A 17,920-nucleotide genomic window follows, 5' to 3' on the forward strand; every position below is an offset into this window, starting at 1 on the left:
GAGAGGAATCATTATTGTCCCCATTTTACAGATGAGGAAACTAAAATTTACAGAAGGAAGTTAAGTGGCTTGCCCAAGGTCATAGCTAGAGGGAGACCAGTAGAAACCCAACTGACTGCCTGGGAATCTACGGTATCCGGCACAGTGATCTGCATCTCCCAAAGTAGTTACTAATTTTAAAAAGTTTCCAAGAAGCCATTATGAAAGAGGGCCTTCCTCACCAGGTCTCTATCAAATTCAGTAAAACCAGTTCAAACTCCACTAACTCCGAATTTATGACAACTCACCTGATTAACATCTGCTTTTTGGATGACATGTGGTTTGTGCCTCTTCTGTAGAACTCACATAATATATGCATAAAGTTACATGTTAATTAGTTTGTTGAATTTGGAAGAGTGGGCTAAAATTTAGGTTTGGATTCACAAATAGTGTAAATTAGTAATAGCATAGTGGCTATAGATCAGAGGGCGTTCAATTATTTTAACACAAATGGCTATCATTCATTGAGCACCTCTGATGTGCTGAGCCCTGTGGTCAGCACTTGTATAACTTCCTCAGGATGGTATCAGTTTTCTCATTTCTAAAGTGGAATAATAAATGTATAAAGTGAAATGCCTTGCTCACGGTTGTATAGTTATTAATGAAGCCAGGAGTGAAACCTCGATGTTCGTGATCACAAAGCCCGTATCCTTCCTTCGTTGCCTCTCCTGGAAAACAAGTACACATGAGAGAGTGATGTGCGTGATTGCAGGTTCTCTAGGTACCGCCACTCCCCGTGCAGAACACCCCCGTCTTCTACTTGGACTAGAGCAACGAGCTGCAGCCCCTCCCACACGCCTGCCTGCCCGGCTCCATTCCTTTCTGCCCTGACAGTCAGAAATGGCGTGTTTAAGCTGCATTTCTGAGCGTGTTACTGTCTTCACACTCTCCACACAAAGACCCAAATTCTTGTCCTGGCCAGTGTTCCTGCACCTTATCTTGTACTTCTGGCCCCTTCACCACCACAACATAATCCAGTTTTGTACCTAGTGCCCTGCCCATGACAGGAAGTCACCATTTCTAGTTACCTGTTTGTGTGACTGTGAGTCATGACTGTGTCCCTTTCAGACTGTCAGCTCTCTGAGGCAGGGGCCACATGTGCGTTGTTTCCCTTTGAGTCCCCAGGCCCTGCCACAGTGCCTTGCGTGTGATTATAAACCCTAATTTTACTTGTCAATTATAATTGACACAAGTCTCACAGCCACAATTAGTATTTCATTTTTCCTCATATTGAGGCCTTAAATGTGTGGAAACACAAATATAGAACATATTTATTTTTAGTAACTTCATATGATTTCTAAATAATTTGTCTGTGTTATTATTTATGTCACGTGCCCTATTCCAAGCATTTCACAGGCATTGCCCCATTTAATCTTCATAGTAATCATTTGAGGGTAGATTATCAGCCCCACTTTTCTAAGATGAAGACTCAGAGAAGCCAAGCAATGTGATAGATGATATACCTAGGATTCAAAGGAAGGCTTTTGTGGTTCTTCATGTCTTTACTATATTGCCCCTTTAGCAATCAAATGAGTGTTCACTGTTGAATCACTTTCCTGTCCTGGGCTTACTTAGCCAACAGATACTTATTAAGTTCCTGTGATGTGTGAGGCTGAGGGTAAAAACAGGCATCACAACAGAGTCTCTTCCTGCGGCACGTACAAGGCAGAGGGGAAACGGACAACCCGGTCTACAGAGAGTCCACTCAGTACTTATAAATGTTCATTAACATTTTATAAGTTAGTTAACAAGGAGTATCCAGGGAATATAAGTTAGTTAACAGGTAGTATAAGAAAATAACAGGGCCCACAGGCATCACGTAGGAGGAAGTCTAGAGTGAAAGACCCTGAAAGACATCCTTGATGAGGCGTTGACCTTAAGGCAAGACGGATGAGATATAGGTGAGAAGTGGCGCCAGAACAGAAAGAACTTTGCAAGCCATGTTGAAGAGTGGACTGCAACCAAATGGGGAGTTATCAGAGGACGTTAAGCAGTGTACAGGTGACATGTCAGACATGCAGTTCAGAAACATCACCCTGGCTACAGTATTTAGAAAGGACTGCAGTGGAGAGAGACTGAGGATGAAGGAACTGACTTCGTCAACCAGTAGCAAATAATGCTGATAACGTTGGGCGATGGGAATAAGTGTCCATGGAAATGGAGGAATTGAAGTGATGTTTTGGAGGTGAAGTTCATAGGACTCAGTCATTGATAGCACGTGAGATATGAGGATCCAGAGATGAAGTCCAGACTCTTGCTGGGGCAGGAGAAGAATGAGGGTGGGGTGAAGCCATTCATCAAGGCAGGGAACCCCAGAGAAAGTGGGTTTGACAGGGAGGAGATGAATGTAGGCTTGACCTGCGGAGACTGCAATTCCTGAGGGACCCTCCCACACACACAGACACCTGGGGACATGTCGGCCACTTCCGTGGACCTGTGTGATTCTCTCAGAGAATCCTGAGAGACTCATGATGCCCCTCAAAGAGGAGACACTGAGGCGTCCAGATTTCCTCTCTCTCCCAGCAGCTGTCTCCCTTTCCTGGCTTGCAACCATCTCCCTCCTGTGCTCAAGTTTGTGGTCACATGCCTCTTCTCCAATGCCTGCTTCACATAACCCATAGCCAAGAACCAGATGAGTAACCTACTACCAGTGGAGCCCTGGGCACAGACACCAATCAGGATGACAGGCTGGACCTCTCCAGCCGCTCTTTCTGTGTCCTGCACCCAGACCCATCCATCCTGAGGACTAGTTCCAGAGGATCTGCAGATCAGCTCTGAGGGGAATCATGGTAGGAATCCCAGGTTTTCCTCGAAAATAAATAAATTCAACTTATAGATACTATTTCGTTAGGAGTGCCTTGATTGCTAAGTTACAAAATTGGATAAATAGACTTCTGGCCAAGATGGAGGCATAGGTAGACACACTGTGCCTCTTCGCACAACCAAAAGAAGGATAAGAACAAATTTAAAAACAAAAAACAACCAGAACTGACAGAAAATGAACTGTATGGAAGTCCAACAACCAAGGAATTAAAGAAGAAACATCCATCCAGTCCAGTAGGAGGAGCGGAAAAGGGCAGCCAGGCGGAGAGGACTCACAGCAAGGTGGCCGCCGGAGGACTGAGGTGAGCAGAGAGGCAGCTGGCAGACCCAGTGAAGCAGCAGATTGTGGAGCACGCAGTCCCACATTTGCATGTAGATGAACCGGGAGGAACAACTGGGGAGCAAGACAGACTGCTCAACCCAGGGTCCCAGCTTGGGAAAACAAAGCCTCAAAACCTCTGGCTAAAAAAAAACCTGTGAAGGTTGCAGCTTCAGGAGAAACTCACAGCTTCACAGTAGAGTTTGTTGGAGAGACCCAGAGGGTCCTAGAACGTACACAAGCCCACCCACCTGGGAGTCAGCACCAGAAGGGCCCAATTTGCTTGTGGGAAGTGGGGGGAATGACTGAAAGCCAGGCCAGAGCAGAGCAAACAGCACTGTTCCCTGTTGGACCCCTTCTCCACATACAGCATCACAACCAGCCACATAGGTTGCCCTTCCCTGGTGAACACATAAGGCTCCGCTCCTTACTACTTCACAGGGGTGCTGAGACAAAAAAAAAGAAAAGAAAAGAAAAATGGCCCAAGTGAAAGAACAGATCAAAACTCCAGAAAAAAATACAACTAAGCAATGAAGAGATAGCCAACCTATCAGATGCACAGTTCAAAATACTGATGATCAGGGAGCTCACAGAACTGGCTGAATATAGTTGCAAAATACAGGAAAAAATGAAGGCTGTGAAAAGTGAAATAAAGGAAAATGTACTGGGAACCAACCATGATGGGAAGGCAACCAGGATGCAAATCAATGGTTTAGAGCAGAAGAAAGAAAGAAACATGCAACCACGACTGAATGAAGAAATAAGAATTCAAAAAAATGAGGAGAGGCTTAGCAACCTTAACTTAAACATTCCAACACCCAAATCAAAGGGGTGCCATAAGGAGAACAGGAAGACCAAGAAAATGAAAATTTATTTGAAAGCATAATGAAGGAGAACTTCCCCAATCTGGCAAAGGAAATAGACTTCCAGGAAGTCCAGGAAGCTCAGAAAGTCCCAAAGAAGTTGCACCCAAGAAGGAACACACCAAGGCACATCATCATTACATTAGCCAAGACCGAAATGAAGGAGAGAATCCTAGAAGCATCAAGGGATAAGGGGACAGTCACCTACAAAGGAGTTCCCATCAGACTGTCAGCGGATTTCTCAAAAGAAACCTTACAAGCAAGAAGGGACTGGAAAGAAGTATTCCAAGTCATGAAAGGCAAGGACTTACATCCAGGGTTACTCTATCCAGCAAAGCTTTCTAAGCTTCATTTAGAATGGAAGGGCAGATAAAGCCCTTTCCTAGATAAGGTCAAGTTCAAGGAGTTCATCATCACCAAGCCATTATTATATGAAATGTTAAAGGGGCTTAGCTAAGAAAAAGATCAAAAGTATGAACAGTAAAATTACAACAGACAACTATCAACAACCGAACCTAAAAAAAAAGTAACAAAAGCAAACTAGGCAAACAACTAGAACAGGAACAGAATCACAGAAATGGAGATCACATGGAATATTATCAGTGGAGGAGTGGGAGAGGAGTACAGGGGGAAAAGGCACAGGGAATAAGTAGCATAAATGGTAGGTAGAAACTAGACAGGGGGAGGTTAAGAATAGTATAGGAAGTATAGGAGTCAAGGAACTTATATGTATGACCCATGGACATGAACTAAAGGGGGGGAATGAGGGTGAAAGGGGGTGTGCAGGGCAGAAGGGAATAAAGGGGGGAAAGTGGGACAATTGTGTTAGCATAATCAATAAGATATATTAAAGAAAAAATTGGATAAATAACATTAAAAGTACAAATAATGTATGTATTGTGTGATACACACAAAAGGTTGCAAATTTAGAATCCATAAATCTGAATTTACCCAAATGTAACATATAAGTAATTCATTTGAAAAGTGATTTGTATTCCTCTGCCAGAAACCAGAGATATGCTTTTTTAAAAGAGGGTTCTTTTTCATGGCACACATTGTTCATTTGTTCACATATAATGTATTGTGTCTGTGGAGCAGGCACTACTGCTCACAACTTTGTGCATTTCCCATTTAAGGAGCACCATACCCACTTCATAAATTAGAACAGTAAGGCTCTAAGCCTTCAAGGCTAAGAGGGCATGCACCTGTAGTAGAAGAGCCAGATTTGAACCTAGGTCTTTGAACTCTAAGTCCACCACTTGGGACTCCAAGTACAGGGGTTCAAGAGATGTTAGTTGTTTTTGTTTTTGTTTTTGACATCGTGTCAGAAATTAGCAAAGATATAGGATAAAGCTTGGGAGTTGGTGGTGGAAAAGTATATGTGGAGTGCACATTTCTCATGGAACTGAAACCTGTACTTCACTGAGAAAGATGGCATTTATTTTCAAATGCAAAAGTGTAAAGAAAGTGACCCCTGAACTTGATGAAATTGTGGAGAAACTGGAACTCTCATACACTGTGATGGGAACATAAAATAGTACAACTACTTTGGAACGCACTTCAAAAGTTTTTCAAAAAAATTGAATATGCACCTTCTACACAACATAGCCACTTCTTTCTAAGAATTTACCAACAGAGATGGAAGCATATGTTTATACAAAGATTTGTACATGATTGTTTTAATAACTTTATTCTTTATCACAAAAAATCAGACAACCCAAATGTCCATCAACAGAGTTGTGACGTCGCCATATAATAGAGTACTATTCAGCAACAGAAAAGAACAAACTATGATATTAATATATCCACCAACAGGGATGACTCTCAAAATAGTTACACTAAGTCAAATTATCCAGGCCAAAAAAAAGTACACTGTACAGTTTCAGCATACAGAAGTCTAGAAAATCGTGACATCAGATCTGTGGTTTCCTGGGACAGGAAGTGGGATGGATTAAAAAGAAGCATGAGCAAACTCTTGGAGGTCATGGATGTGTTCCTTATCTTAATTGTGATGATAGTTTCTGGGATGTCATAACAAGACCTCAGGGTGAACAGAAATAGAAATGGATTTCTTGACTATCCTAGTGAAAGTAGCCATGACTTAAGGTAAATGAGCCACTAAATACTGTAACCAAAAAACTGTTCTTAACCAGTATAGTTAAGTGATCTGTGACTTAGTTCTGCTGCTGTGTTGTAGCATTCCCCTGTCTTCCTGCCTCCTTGTTTCTTATTTCAAACCTTCTACTATTAAAAATAGATAAATGAAAATATTTCCAATTCTCAAATGCAGTCTTAAGACCCTTCCAAAGATGAGAATGGAAGAAGTTAAGTGTTGTGTTGTTTTTCTCTCTTTCTTTTTTTAGGGGTTGGCATGTACAACAGAAACATACTTGAAGCCACACAGACTTGCTAACTGTAATCACAAGTCGTGTCTACTCCAAAGCAGCTGAGAAACGAGCTCTTAAATGTTCTCTCCACAAAAAGAAAGTGTAATTATGGAACATGATGGAGGTCTTAGCTAACACTATGGCGGTGATCAGATTGCCGTACATAAACTTATCAAATCAACACAGTGTACACCTTCAAGTTACATGGTGTTAAATGTCAATTTTAGGTCAGTTTTTTAAAGAAGCCAGATAGGCTTGGACCTGAATGCCAGTTTTCCATTGACTAGACTAGGACCTTTGTGTTTTGTCGGTTAATTTCCATGATCCTGTTTCCTCACGTGTAACGTGGGTACAATAGCTGTATTTCATGGGTCATGATGAAGACTGGAAGTAACCATCTACTGTGGTATTCATTTGCTTGCTGTTACACATCATACATCAAGTCTTTGAAATTACGCACTGTGTACATGTACTTACGTCGACCCCTGCAATAGTCAAGCACATTCCGAAGCCCGTGAGGTGCTTGACAGGTGAAACATGTAAAATAATGCATTTACCTTTCCTTGCACTTTGGGCTGATGTGTTCGCTCTGCTTTAATTGTATACAGTGCACCTGGTGGACATTTGGAACGTCATAGAAGCATTGCGGGAAAATGCTCTGAACAACCTGGACCCAAACATAGAGCTCAGTGTGGCCCGCTTGGAGGCCGTGCTGTCCACCATTTTTTACCAGCTCAACAAACGGATGCCAACCACGCACCAAATCCACGTGGAGCAGTCCATCAGCCTGCTGCTCAACTTCCTGCTGGCGGCGTTTGATCCGTACGTGACTTTTTACATGCTCCCCTTTGTCCTTCTTGGTCTTTATTGCAAATAATTTGGGGGGGGTGGGTAACCTGCCGCCTCTTTTTTTCTTGATCAGATACTTATTCCAATAAAGTTTTTCTGTGTTTGACATAAAATTTAAATGCTGTGGGAAAGACGAGAGAATGACATGGTGCCATAGGAAATTGAGTACAGTTGTATTGTATATCCTGACCTTTATTTAACTCGTCCCGTACTTTCTAGAAGTTATGGACGCTTGGAAGTGTTGTGTGGTGCCATGCCTGTGGAGCGATTTAATGCAGCATGAAGAGGGAGGATGGTTTTAACTCTCTTCTTTGCACATTGCCTAAGACAGTGCTTCTGGGGTGAAGTGACAGGACCCTAGAGCAAACAGTGAGAGACTGGAAAGGGTTTCTTGACCAGCCTACTGAAAGTAGCTGCGACTTGCGCTAAATGGACTGGTTGATAACGTGCCACAGAAAACAGAGTGATGCTGTCCGCACACCACAGTGGAAACTCAGCCTCATTATCTTATAATTTCCCCTCATGGAGTCAGAGAGCTTCAGAGCTGGCTGAGATCTTAAAGACTGTTCTTCCAAATCTTTTGCTTTATGGACAAAGGAGCTGAGGCACAAAGACAGTGTCACTAACACTCTCAGACGGTTAGTGGCAGAGTGGGTATTTAGATATCCAGCTAAGGTGTCTTTTCCAAGGCCTATGTGGCAGCCTTGTGAAATATGAAAACTCCCCTGAATTATACCATCACCCAAAATTTCAAAGGGGCTCCTGCTAATAGCCTCTGGTCTATATGTATCAATGCCTCCACTTTCACTACTGGTTTTGAATATCAAAAAGGAAAATGAATAACTTGACCTTTCAACAATCCCATTTTAAGACTCTCAGAAGCGTATTCTCAGTCTCATTGTCTGTCCAATGCCTGGGAATATTTAAGCCCACCACTGGAGATAATCTAGCCAGACTAATGTTATTATGCCACTCTCTTACAAAAGCCACCAGCTGTCACTCTACCACCTAGAGTAGTAACAGAATCATTTGTGCTACTTTGACCAGTACGTATTATTGTTTCTGTGATACTTATATTTTTAGAAAGTCTCAAGTTGAAGGAAACAGTTTTAAAACAAGCACCCCAGAGGGATAGGCTCTGTGCTTAGTCTGTGCAGACTTCAGAACCAATGTACTGCTTTGGGCTAATCACTATGGTAACCGAGCAGGGCAGAGAGCGAGGCTGTTGTTCCCACGTGACAGGTAGCAGAATGGAACGAGGCCATGGAATTTCTATAACAGCATTTCCATCCTGTCCCCTCAACAAGAGGATGGCAGCTTTCAGACTTGCCACTCAGGTCTTTAGGGNAGGGATAGGCTCTGTGCTTAGTCTGTGCAGACTTCAGAACCAATGTACTGCTTTGGGCTAATCACTATGGTAACCGAGCAGGGCAGAGAGCAAGGCTGTTGTTCCCACGTGACAGGTAGCAGAATGGAACAAGGCCATGGAATTTCTATAACAGCATTTCCATCCTGTCCCCTCAACAAGAGGATGGCAGCTTTCAGACTTGCCACTCAGGTCTTTAGGGGGCTTGTTATAAGTGTAGCAATGGAAATGTAAAAAGGGAAATATAAGTTCCCACTAACTCTCAGAGTATTATTGCTAAAGGATTCATAAGGAATCAGAAGTAGAAAATAATAATTTGGACCCACTCTATAAATATAGAAAGAATGCCAGATTAATAATAAGGAAGAGGAATTTTGTAAAATATATAGGACCTGAACTACGAGGGTTAGGTTTTTTACTTTTGTTTAGAAATATTGGGAAGGTCATTTCAAAAAAATAGAGGTATACATGTTCTCTAAATAACTATCATTATATGGTTAAATTTCAAGGTTGATGAATGCTAAGCTTAAGAACTGTACCAAGGTCAAAAACAATTCATACAAATGTTCAGGAGAAATGTTTGTTTGGTTCCTACTGCTCTTACAGATAGGAAGGCCCTTGATCTCCTTGGAGTTGATTTGTAAACACATCTACATAGAGACATCTCACTGAAGAGATGTACAGACACAGCCACATAGAGACACCAGGCTGAAGTACTTCCACCCTCTGTCCTTTGACGTAGCAAACGAGTATATGCAGTTGTACCGACACTCAAATTTTCCTTTAGTGGCTTTTCATATTTTAGATAATGTGTAATATAAGCTATCAGGAAGTACTAATACCTGAAAATACAACTTAGAAGGGAGTATAAGAAAAGAAGCAAGAACAAAATGAATGTCCGAATCTATCTCTTGTCATTGTAAACTCCAATTTATCCGAAGGAGAACTAGTATGGAAACCTAACGCCACTTCCTACCACTTCTCCGGTAACAGACCCAGCTGTTTAAAGGAGCCTCTGTATTCTGTTGGTTGTGAATGAGCCTGGTACTAGTAGATCCACATGTGCTCTAGCTATCGTGGAATCACTGAAATAGTTAAGATTTCCCTTTATATGTTGTATTTTAAATCAACATGATTAAGAAAAACTCAAAATCCAAAAGGGTAAGAGTTAGAGATACCTTAAGAGCCTGGACTCTAGAGAGACGATGTAAAAAAATAAAAAGGAACACGGCCCATTTGGCTCGGTTGGGCATCATTACGCAAACTGAAAGGTCACAGGGTCAATCCCCAGTCAGGGCACGGGCCTGGGTTGCGGGCTTGATCCCTGTGGGGGCAGGTGCAGGGGCGACTAATTGTTTCTGTCTTGCATCGATATTTCTCTCCCTCTCCTCTCCTTCCCTCCCCCTCTCTCTAGAATCAATAAAACAAAAGAAAAGAAAAATCATTGAAAAGGAAGGACATTACAGCAAATTAAATTCATGAAGAGTAAGAACTTGGAGTCAACGATATGTGGTTATTATTTTGGCAGTACCTGAAAATTGACCAGCCCCAACTAGTTGGATTCTGCCAAGAAAGTGGCTGAAATGAAGATCAAAACCCACTTCACTTGAGTGCATTCCTGAGAACCAGACTTGCCTTCCCATAATCACCATTCTCCAAGGGTAGCATTTCCCTCTCTTCTCCCCCAAAAGACACCTGGACTTCAGTTTGTAAATAGGCATACTTAGCACAGACCACAAACAGCCTCCTGGTTCCAAGGGTTCCCTGTTCTCTGGCCAAGTCAGCTTCTTAGGAGATACAGCATTAATACATAGCTGTGTACATAGGCTGATGGGTAGAATGCTAGGACCTAGTATTTGACACCAGTGACCTGTGTCCATGTTTGCCATTCTGTCACTTAATACTTGTCTAGGCAGCCCTTCAAGTCTAAAAGATTTTGGTCGTTCCTGACTTTCCTTCTGAAAAATGGCTGTATCTCTGGGAGGGGGTCATCCAATGACATCACCAACCAACTTGTAAAACCAACTTCTAAGCAGACACTTTCTACACATAGAAGCCAATGTCTCCCAGTCTCCAGGGAAATGCAGGGATGTACTAGGAAGGATGGGAAAATAAGTGTTAGAAGAGGGGAGCAGGGGCTGAGAGGAAAGGAAAATATTAGTGTGTTGCAGCCTGTCAAGGCCTGGTATGTCTACTCTAGATTCGGGGAGATGGAAGAAAATGAGCAGAGCTGTGGGGATGCTTGAGTTGCCTTTCTTCTCGAGTGGGCAAGCCATGTATGCTACAAGCTGCGCATCTCCCTGCATGTCTCTGCAAGCCTCTGTGTGTCACCTGTCCCCTTTGCGTGGCGCACAGTGTGGCCCTTGCTCCCCAGCATGACACATCATGGTACCCAGCAGGGAGCCCCTACCTGCTTAAGTACTGGAGGCAAACAAAGCCAACTTCAAGCCAGAAAATTATATAACATAGCATAATAATGCACATTCAAGCCCACTTCATGTTATGGGAACGGTTCACTGGACCCAGTCTCAAGGCTATGAGAACACTACATATCAGGCCCATTCAAGGTTATGGGAACACTGCTTCCCTTAGTTACCCAGACACCTGGGTGAGGAAGCCAGACTGCCTCCACTTACCCTACATTTAGCAAATAGCCAGAGAATTGAGCTGGTCTCCTCCTCTTGTCTCATTCCTCCTTCTCTGCACTTCAGGAACTGGCTGCCTCCTTCCCTTATTGGCTGCTGGGAGCCTTTGGCCTGGGGTTCCCTCCTGCAGAATCCACTGACAAATTGGCCGCAGTCATTTCTCTCACCTCTCATTCACATCTGGAGGGGGGGTGGCTGGGGGGGCAGGAAGTGATCTCTTTGAAGTATTCTAAGGACTTTTACTGTTACTATTTCTTTGTAAGTACAAAAGAAAAATAACATGGCAGAAAGTTACAAAATGAAAATAACTATTTTTAAATAGCTTTATTGAGGTATAATTGTTACCTTGAAAATAATTCTTAAAGGGTGGCCTTTTTGAGAGGTAAGGTCACAAAACCTGATAAACAGTGGAGCCCTTCATCTCTCACGGCCAAGTCGATCACCCTCCCCCGGGTCCTACTGTCCCCTTCGCTTGATTCTGCTATTCTCTTATAGGGCGTGTCTTCCTGCCTATCTGACTGCCTCCTATCTCTTACTCTTTGTGTGCACAGCAGCTGATTCAATACCCAGCTCATAATGAATCACCAAGTGAATGAATAAATGAAAATCAAAGGTTGACTTTTCTTAGCTCTTGTCATACTCTTTTCATTCTTTTTCCTCCTTAATCTCCAGTACATTACCAAGACTGGTGAGTCCAGGCTTGCTCTATCTCCTAGATTCATTTTTACATCTGCTCCACAGAGAAGAGAATCCACAGAGTTTGTGATTACAAATGTACATGATCCTATTTTCACAAAAGACTTCAATATACTCGTCTTACTCCTTTCCTACTTCCCTAGGAAAGACTAGCATCAACTTTAGTCTGTTAATTTAATCTCATTTCAGTTCAGGGGAATCTTTCTTCTTAGGATATTTCCTCATGACATAGATTATGTGACAGTGACCTTGTTTTTAGCAAATACTATTTTCACATATATTCAGCCACTCAAAATGCATAAATGGACAATGATAACTATTAAAAGGAACAGTGATTTTTTTTTATTTTGGGCAGTCCAGTTGTATTCTTAATACCAATTCTCTAATGATGAAAATAATATAATAATTGCAGTCATAGCTACAATATACTCCTCATTTACTGTGTGCCAACGGTCTTACCGATTTGGCACTGTATTATTATAATTTTCCAGGTTGAGTAAGTGATGAAGCTGAGACAAGAGGTTAAATAATTTGCAGGTCATACAGTCTGATACTAGATGAGGTAAGTGGAGAAAAAAATCAAAATCATTTTGTCTCAGGAAGCAGTTAGTGCTCGGTTCCGTTCATGCTTTCTGTCTCATTTTTTTAATAAGAATTAATGTGCTTTTTTCCCTAGGCTTCCCATGCTTATTACAGGATGTTATTATTACAGTCACATTTCTAACCTTTTTAGCTTGTGGTATTTAGACATATTTGACAGAGTGTATGGAAAAGAAATATTTGGACTTAACAAGCTTCACATTATACATTTAGAGTCAGTTTTATGACAGCCATCCAGAACTCCGAATCCACTGTATAATAGTCTTTCATAGAGAATACAAAATCCTGGTATTTTCCTCTCTGTTTGACATACGGCACCTCATTGAGCCATTTGAACATCCATTCCCATGCCAAGCCTCCCACCCCCACAACACTATTAAGATGGATGGATGTGAAATAATCCTGGAACTCTGCCAAAATCCTTCTGCCTTTTGAGTTTTAAAAATGATTCTGGTATTTAATGCAAGATGTACTACAAAGTACACGGCCATTTCTCTATGCAACAATGAAGCATATGTTCACTTTAGAGGCAAAGAAAAAAGAGAAGAAGCCAAATGTTTTCCTCTCTCTTTCTTTTTCATTGTCTATATGGCTAAAACTAGATATTTACATTCTTTTTTTAGTGCTATTTTATTTTATTTTTAATATATTTTATTGATTATACCATTACAGTTGTTCTATTCCCCCCTTCATTCCCCTCCACCCACATACTCCCTCCCCCACCATTCTCCCCCCCTTAGTTTATAACCACATGTCTCAAGCTCTTTAGATTCTATATTTCCCCCACCATTCTTGCCCTCCCCCTATCTATTTTCTACCTACCCTCTATGCTATTTTCTGTACCTTCTCCCCCCTTCTCCTCCTCCCACTCCCCTGTTGCTAACCCTCCATGTGTTCTTCATTTCTATGGTTCCACTCCTGATCTAGCTGTCCTCTTGGTTTGCTTTTGTTTTAGGTGTGGTTGTTAATAACTGTGTGTTTGCTGTCCTTTCACTGTTCATATTTTTCATCTTCTTTTTCTTATATAAGTCCCTTTAGCATTTCATATAATAAGGGCTTGGTGATGATGAACTCCTTGAACTTGACCTTATCTGAGAAGCACTTTATCTGTCCTTCCATTCTAAATGAAAGTTTTGCTGGATAAAGCAATCTTGGCTGTAGGTCTTTGGATTTCATGACTTGGAATACTTCTTTCCAGCCCCTTCTTGCCTGGAAGGTCTCTTTTGAGAAATCCGCTGACAGTCTGATGGGCACTCCTTTGTAAGTGACTGTCCCCTTATCTCTTGATGCTTCTAGGATTCTCTCCTTCATTTTAATCTTGGCTAATGTAATTCTGATGTGCCTTGGTGTGTTCCTTCTTGGGTACCCCTATAATTCAGATGTTGGAACGTTTCATGATGTCCTGGAGGTTCCTAAGCCTCTCCTCATTTTTTTGAATTCTCATTTCTTCATTCCTTTCTGGTCGGATGTTTCATTCTTCCTTCTGGTCCATTCCATTGATTTGAGTCCCAGTTTCCTTTCCATCGCTATTGGTTTCCTGGACATCTCCCTTCATTTCAATTAGTTTAGCCTTCATATGTTCCTCTAATTTGTGACTATAATCAACCAGTTCTGTGAGCATCCTGATAAACAGTGTCCTGAACTGTGCTTCTGAGAAGCTGCCAATTTCTCGGTCGCTTAGAGTTATCGGCTCTGGGACTTTGAGTTCTTCTTGTGCCATCTTTTGGGCTGTTCATGCCTGTTACGTAACAGGATCTAGGTGTTCACCAGAGCAGGGCAACTAAGTCGCTGGGTTGTGACACTGTATGTGGGAGCGGGGTCAACGAGGAGCAATGGCGTCAGTCTGCCATCTCCTGCTGTGGCCCCCACAGGTGCGGCAGCCACCACCGTCACCGGGCCCACGCATTTCGTCCCACTGCACGCAAGTGTGCCACCGCCGCCAGCCCTCGTCCCCCTAGGGCCTGCATGGTCCGTCTCGCTGTGCGTGAATGTGCGACCGAGGTCAGTCTGCCCCACACCCTGACTGGGTCCGGGCTACCTGCACGCCTGGGTCTGGGGATCTTTTCTGCCCGACCCAGCTCCACTGTTGGATCCACCCCTCTTACCGGCCCCGTTGAACGGTTAGTGGTTGTCGGACTTCCGTATAATTCAATTTTCTGTTTTGTGGCTATGTATTTCTTCTCCAAACTTTTGTTGTATCCAAACTTGGTTGTGGGAGAAGGCACAGTGTTTCCACTTATGCCTCCATCTTGGCGGAAGTTAAAACTAGATATTTAACGTAGTGCTTAATTGGCTTAGTGATTTTAATCTAAGCACATCTTAAATTCAAGATATCCATAAAACATTCTTATCTAGTCACTACAACTTTGTTCTGATAGAAAATATTTTATCCTAAGATTTCTGTATGTTGCTAAAATGAAATCACTTTTTTAAGAATTTTCACAACTGTAGATAAACTGAACATCCCAATGTCACTTGTATTTGTCAGACTTATACTTTGGATGAATGGCAGATGGGATTTCATGGAGGTAAGAGAGACAATGTCAACAGTATTGGCCCCTTCCATTCTGAAGAAACTCCTGGCAAACTCACCTGGCCCAGCGCTATGGGAAATTTTTTTCAGGTGTTTTGCTAACTTCAAGGATGCCAGGACCAAATGAGCGGTTTCTTCTGTTCACATGTTAACTTCACTATCCCAAAAGCAAGAGTTTTATGTAGGTGACCACTTCTAAATTCAACGTATCCCATGACTGTACAATCCAGTATTTAGGGCCTGCGAAGGCAATGTTGGCAGTTTTACTGAAAAACTTAGAGTTCCTCAATATAAAACATAAGTGGTTAAGTCAGAAATTTTCTTTCTATTTGTGCATTCATTTATTTTATATAAAGAGTGTGCTATGTGCCCGGTGCTATGATAAACTGGGAATCAAAGATGAATAAGATGAAATCCCTGCCCTTTGTGAAAATATGTCATATTAAAGTTGTTTTTCACTTTTCTCCCCGATAGACTATGAGTAACTATCTCCAACCTCTTAAAGATTGTCAATAAATATCTGTTGCGTTACTAAATGAATGATCCACATGAACAAAATAATTCACAGGTAAAGAAGCCAGAGGCCGAAGCCGTGGAGCAGTGTGCGTGCTGCACCTTTGCCTGTCAAAAATGCTTACCAGTGTTTTTGGAACTTGGTAGAAGAGCATCCGATTTTAGTACTCTTAAATAGAGAAATAATTCCTTCAGTCCATTCAAAAAAGAATCCATCTGAATTCAAATCTCACTTTTGAGGACCTGGAATTCTTTAACTAGAATAATTCTTTAAGAGAAATAATTCCTTCAGTCCCTTCAAAAAAGAATCCAACCTAATTCAAATCTCACTTTTGAGGACCTGGAATTCTTTAAAGAATCCTGGGACTCTTTAACTTCAACTCAGAGAAACTCTCTTAGCAATTTAGAGAAAATGGGAACTCTGTTTTGAGTTCAGCCTAGCGTCCCAGACCTGTGTATATCTGTCTGTTGTTTTTCCTTCTTGCCAAAGCAGATTCCCCCCACCCTCAACAACTTGTTCCTAAAGGTAATATCTTCTCAGTTAAAATAAATCGGTTTCTCTCTTTGTAAACTCATGAGAAACTCAGCATAATGCAGTTACTCATTTTTTTACTACGATGAGTCAAACTTTAAAGTAATCCATGTATTTAAAACAGACACTCTAAAAATCTCTGTATATTAACCCAAGGGTAAGTGGTTTTTCTGTTTCTATTTTCAATTAGTCGCCCCTCAGAAAAATTTGAAAATATTCAGAGTGAGAAAACAAAGTATAAAAGAAAATAAAAGATTTAAAGAAACATTGATTTATGAAGCAATTTCAGTTTGTACCTTTGATAATTTGCTGGTTCTCTTAAATACTCTCTTAGGTATTAGTTAAATACCAACATAATAATATAATTGGGGTTTTTTTGACATCAAGCTAGAACAGGAAAATTCACATAAGTAAAATCTTCAGGGTAAATGGCCTATGAATGAAATATATTCCATTATGACAAAAAACAAATAGTGTGGGGGAAAAAGAGTAACGTGTGCCTCTTTATACATTGTGTTCTCACTCTGCATGGAAAGGGAAATACCAAAATAAGCAAAATGTTTACACTAGAAATAAAATAACTCTTTTAATAAAATGATAGGTAAATTTCTTTTTAAAGCTTTCACTGTATCTTTTACACTGTTAAAAAATTAGCTGCACTACAGCTTGTATTTACAAAGAAAAGCTTGTGGGTGCATGTCATTGGTTACTGATTCTAAGGCCACCCCGGAAGTATGCAGAATCTCAAATGCAGCTGGCTGTGTTATATCTTTCCTGAAGCGGCCATGAGAATTACACATGACCCTGAAGGTATGCTGCAATAACATTCGTAAAAGCGAGAGAAGAGCATAGACTTGTTCTAATGCTCTTTCTGCTTTTGCCCTTCAGAGGCCGTTCGGCCTGCAGCACCAGGGGCAATCTATGTTTTCTGCCTTGGCTCACTCTGTCTGGTCTGCTTCCTGAATTGTGGCCAACATTTTGTATGTTTGGTTTTACTGCTTTACTCCTAGAGGCATTGTGTGTACAGACTCACCTTAGAAGAATAGGCCATTTTCCTGCCCATTTGCACAAGACTCCTGAAAGCTTCCTGTTATCCGTGCTCGTGAGCTTGGCTTTCCCCTTCCTAGACATTTATGGAATTTCACAGACAGTTCATGAATCAAACTGCCCCAACCAGGGACCATTTTTAATTAGAGTAGCTCTTACATTTCTCCATTTGTGATGTAACCAGCTTCTCCCTACTCCTTTCTTCTTTTGCTAATGCCAGTTCTTTTTGCACAAAAAAATAAGCACCCTGATCCCCAGGTGATTTTAAGTAATAACCTTTGTCATGGAATTTGTCAGAGGCCTTTAGAAAATCTCTCTCTCCCTTCCCACCACCCTTTTCTTCACCCTGTGGTATCTACCGAAAATGTTCAATAATAATAGTAACAATAATGGTATCCATTTGTATTTAAGTCTTTGGCATCCCCATTCTCCATTGTGCAGTCAGTCATCTCCACTCGTTCCTCGAACTCCTCAGAGGTTTATCAACTCCAGGACTGAGCAAGGTCTGAACTCAGCCACCCCCTGAATCCTTCTTCCTGACAGGGGTCACATTTGCAATCTGGCACAGTTGCTTGCATAACAATACATTCCAGTGGGCTAATTTCACCCTTGAGTTCCTGCAAAACTCTCATTGAGCTGCCCTCCACTTGGTGATTTATCTAGATTTATTATGTCAATTTAGCTGAGTAGCTCTGATACAACCACTGT

General features: G+C 41.6%; 1 protein-coding gene across 24 annotated transcripts in view; it reads left to right on the top strand.

Annotated features, from left to right (window-relative positions):
- The window catches only part of DTNA (dystrobrevin alpha), a 364,229-nt gene that overhangs the window by 265,084 nt on the left and 81,225 nt on the right, over nt 1-17,920 (top strand). For all 24 annotated transcript variants that reach the window (XM_037032686.1, XM_037032731.1, XM_037032679.1 and 21 more), the window contains one exon: nt 7,040-7,253. In XM_037032686.1, the coding sequence (XP_036888581.1) occupies nt 7,040-7,253 (214 nt within the window). The remainder of the gene's footprint in view (nt 1-7,039; nt 7,254-17,920) is intronic.

This window comes from Sturnira hondurensis, unplaced genomic scaffold, assembly GCF_014824575.4.
Source record: "Sturnira hondurensis isolate 20B ecotype Veracruz unplaced genomic scaffold, ASM1482457v3 Scaffold0001872, whole genome shotgun sequence".
Lineage (NCBI taxonomy): Eukaryota > Metazoa > Chordata > Mammalia > Chiroptera > Phyllostomidae > Sturnira > Sturnira hondurensis.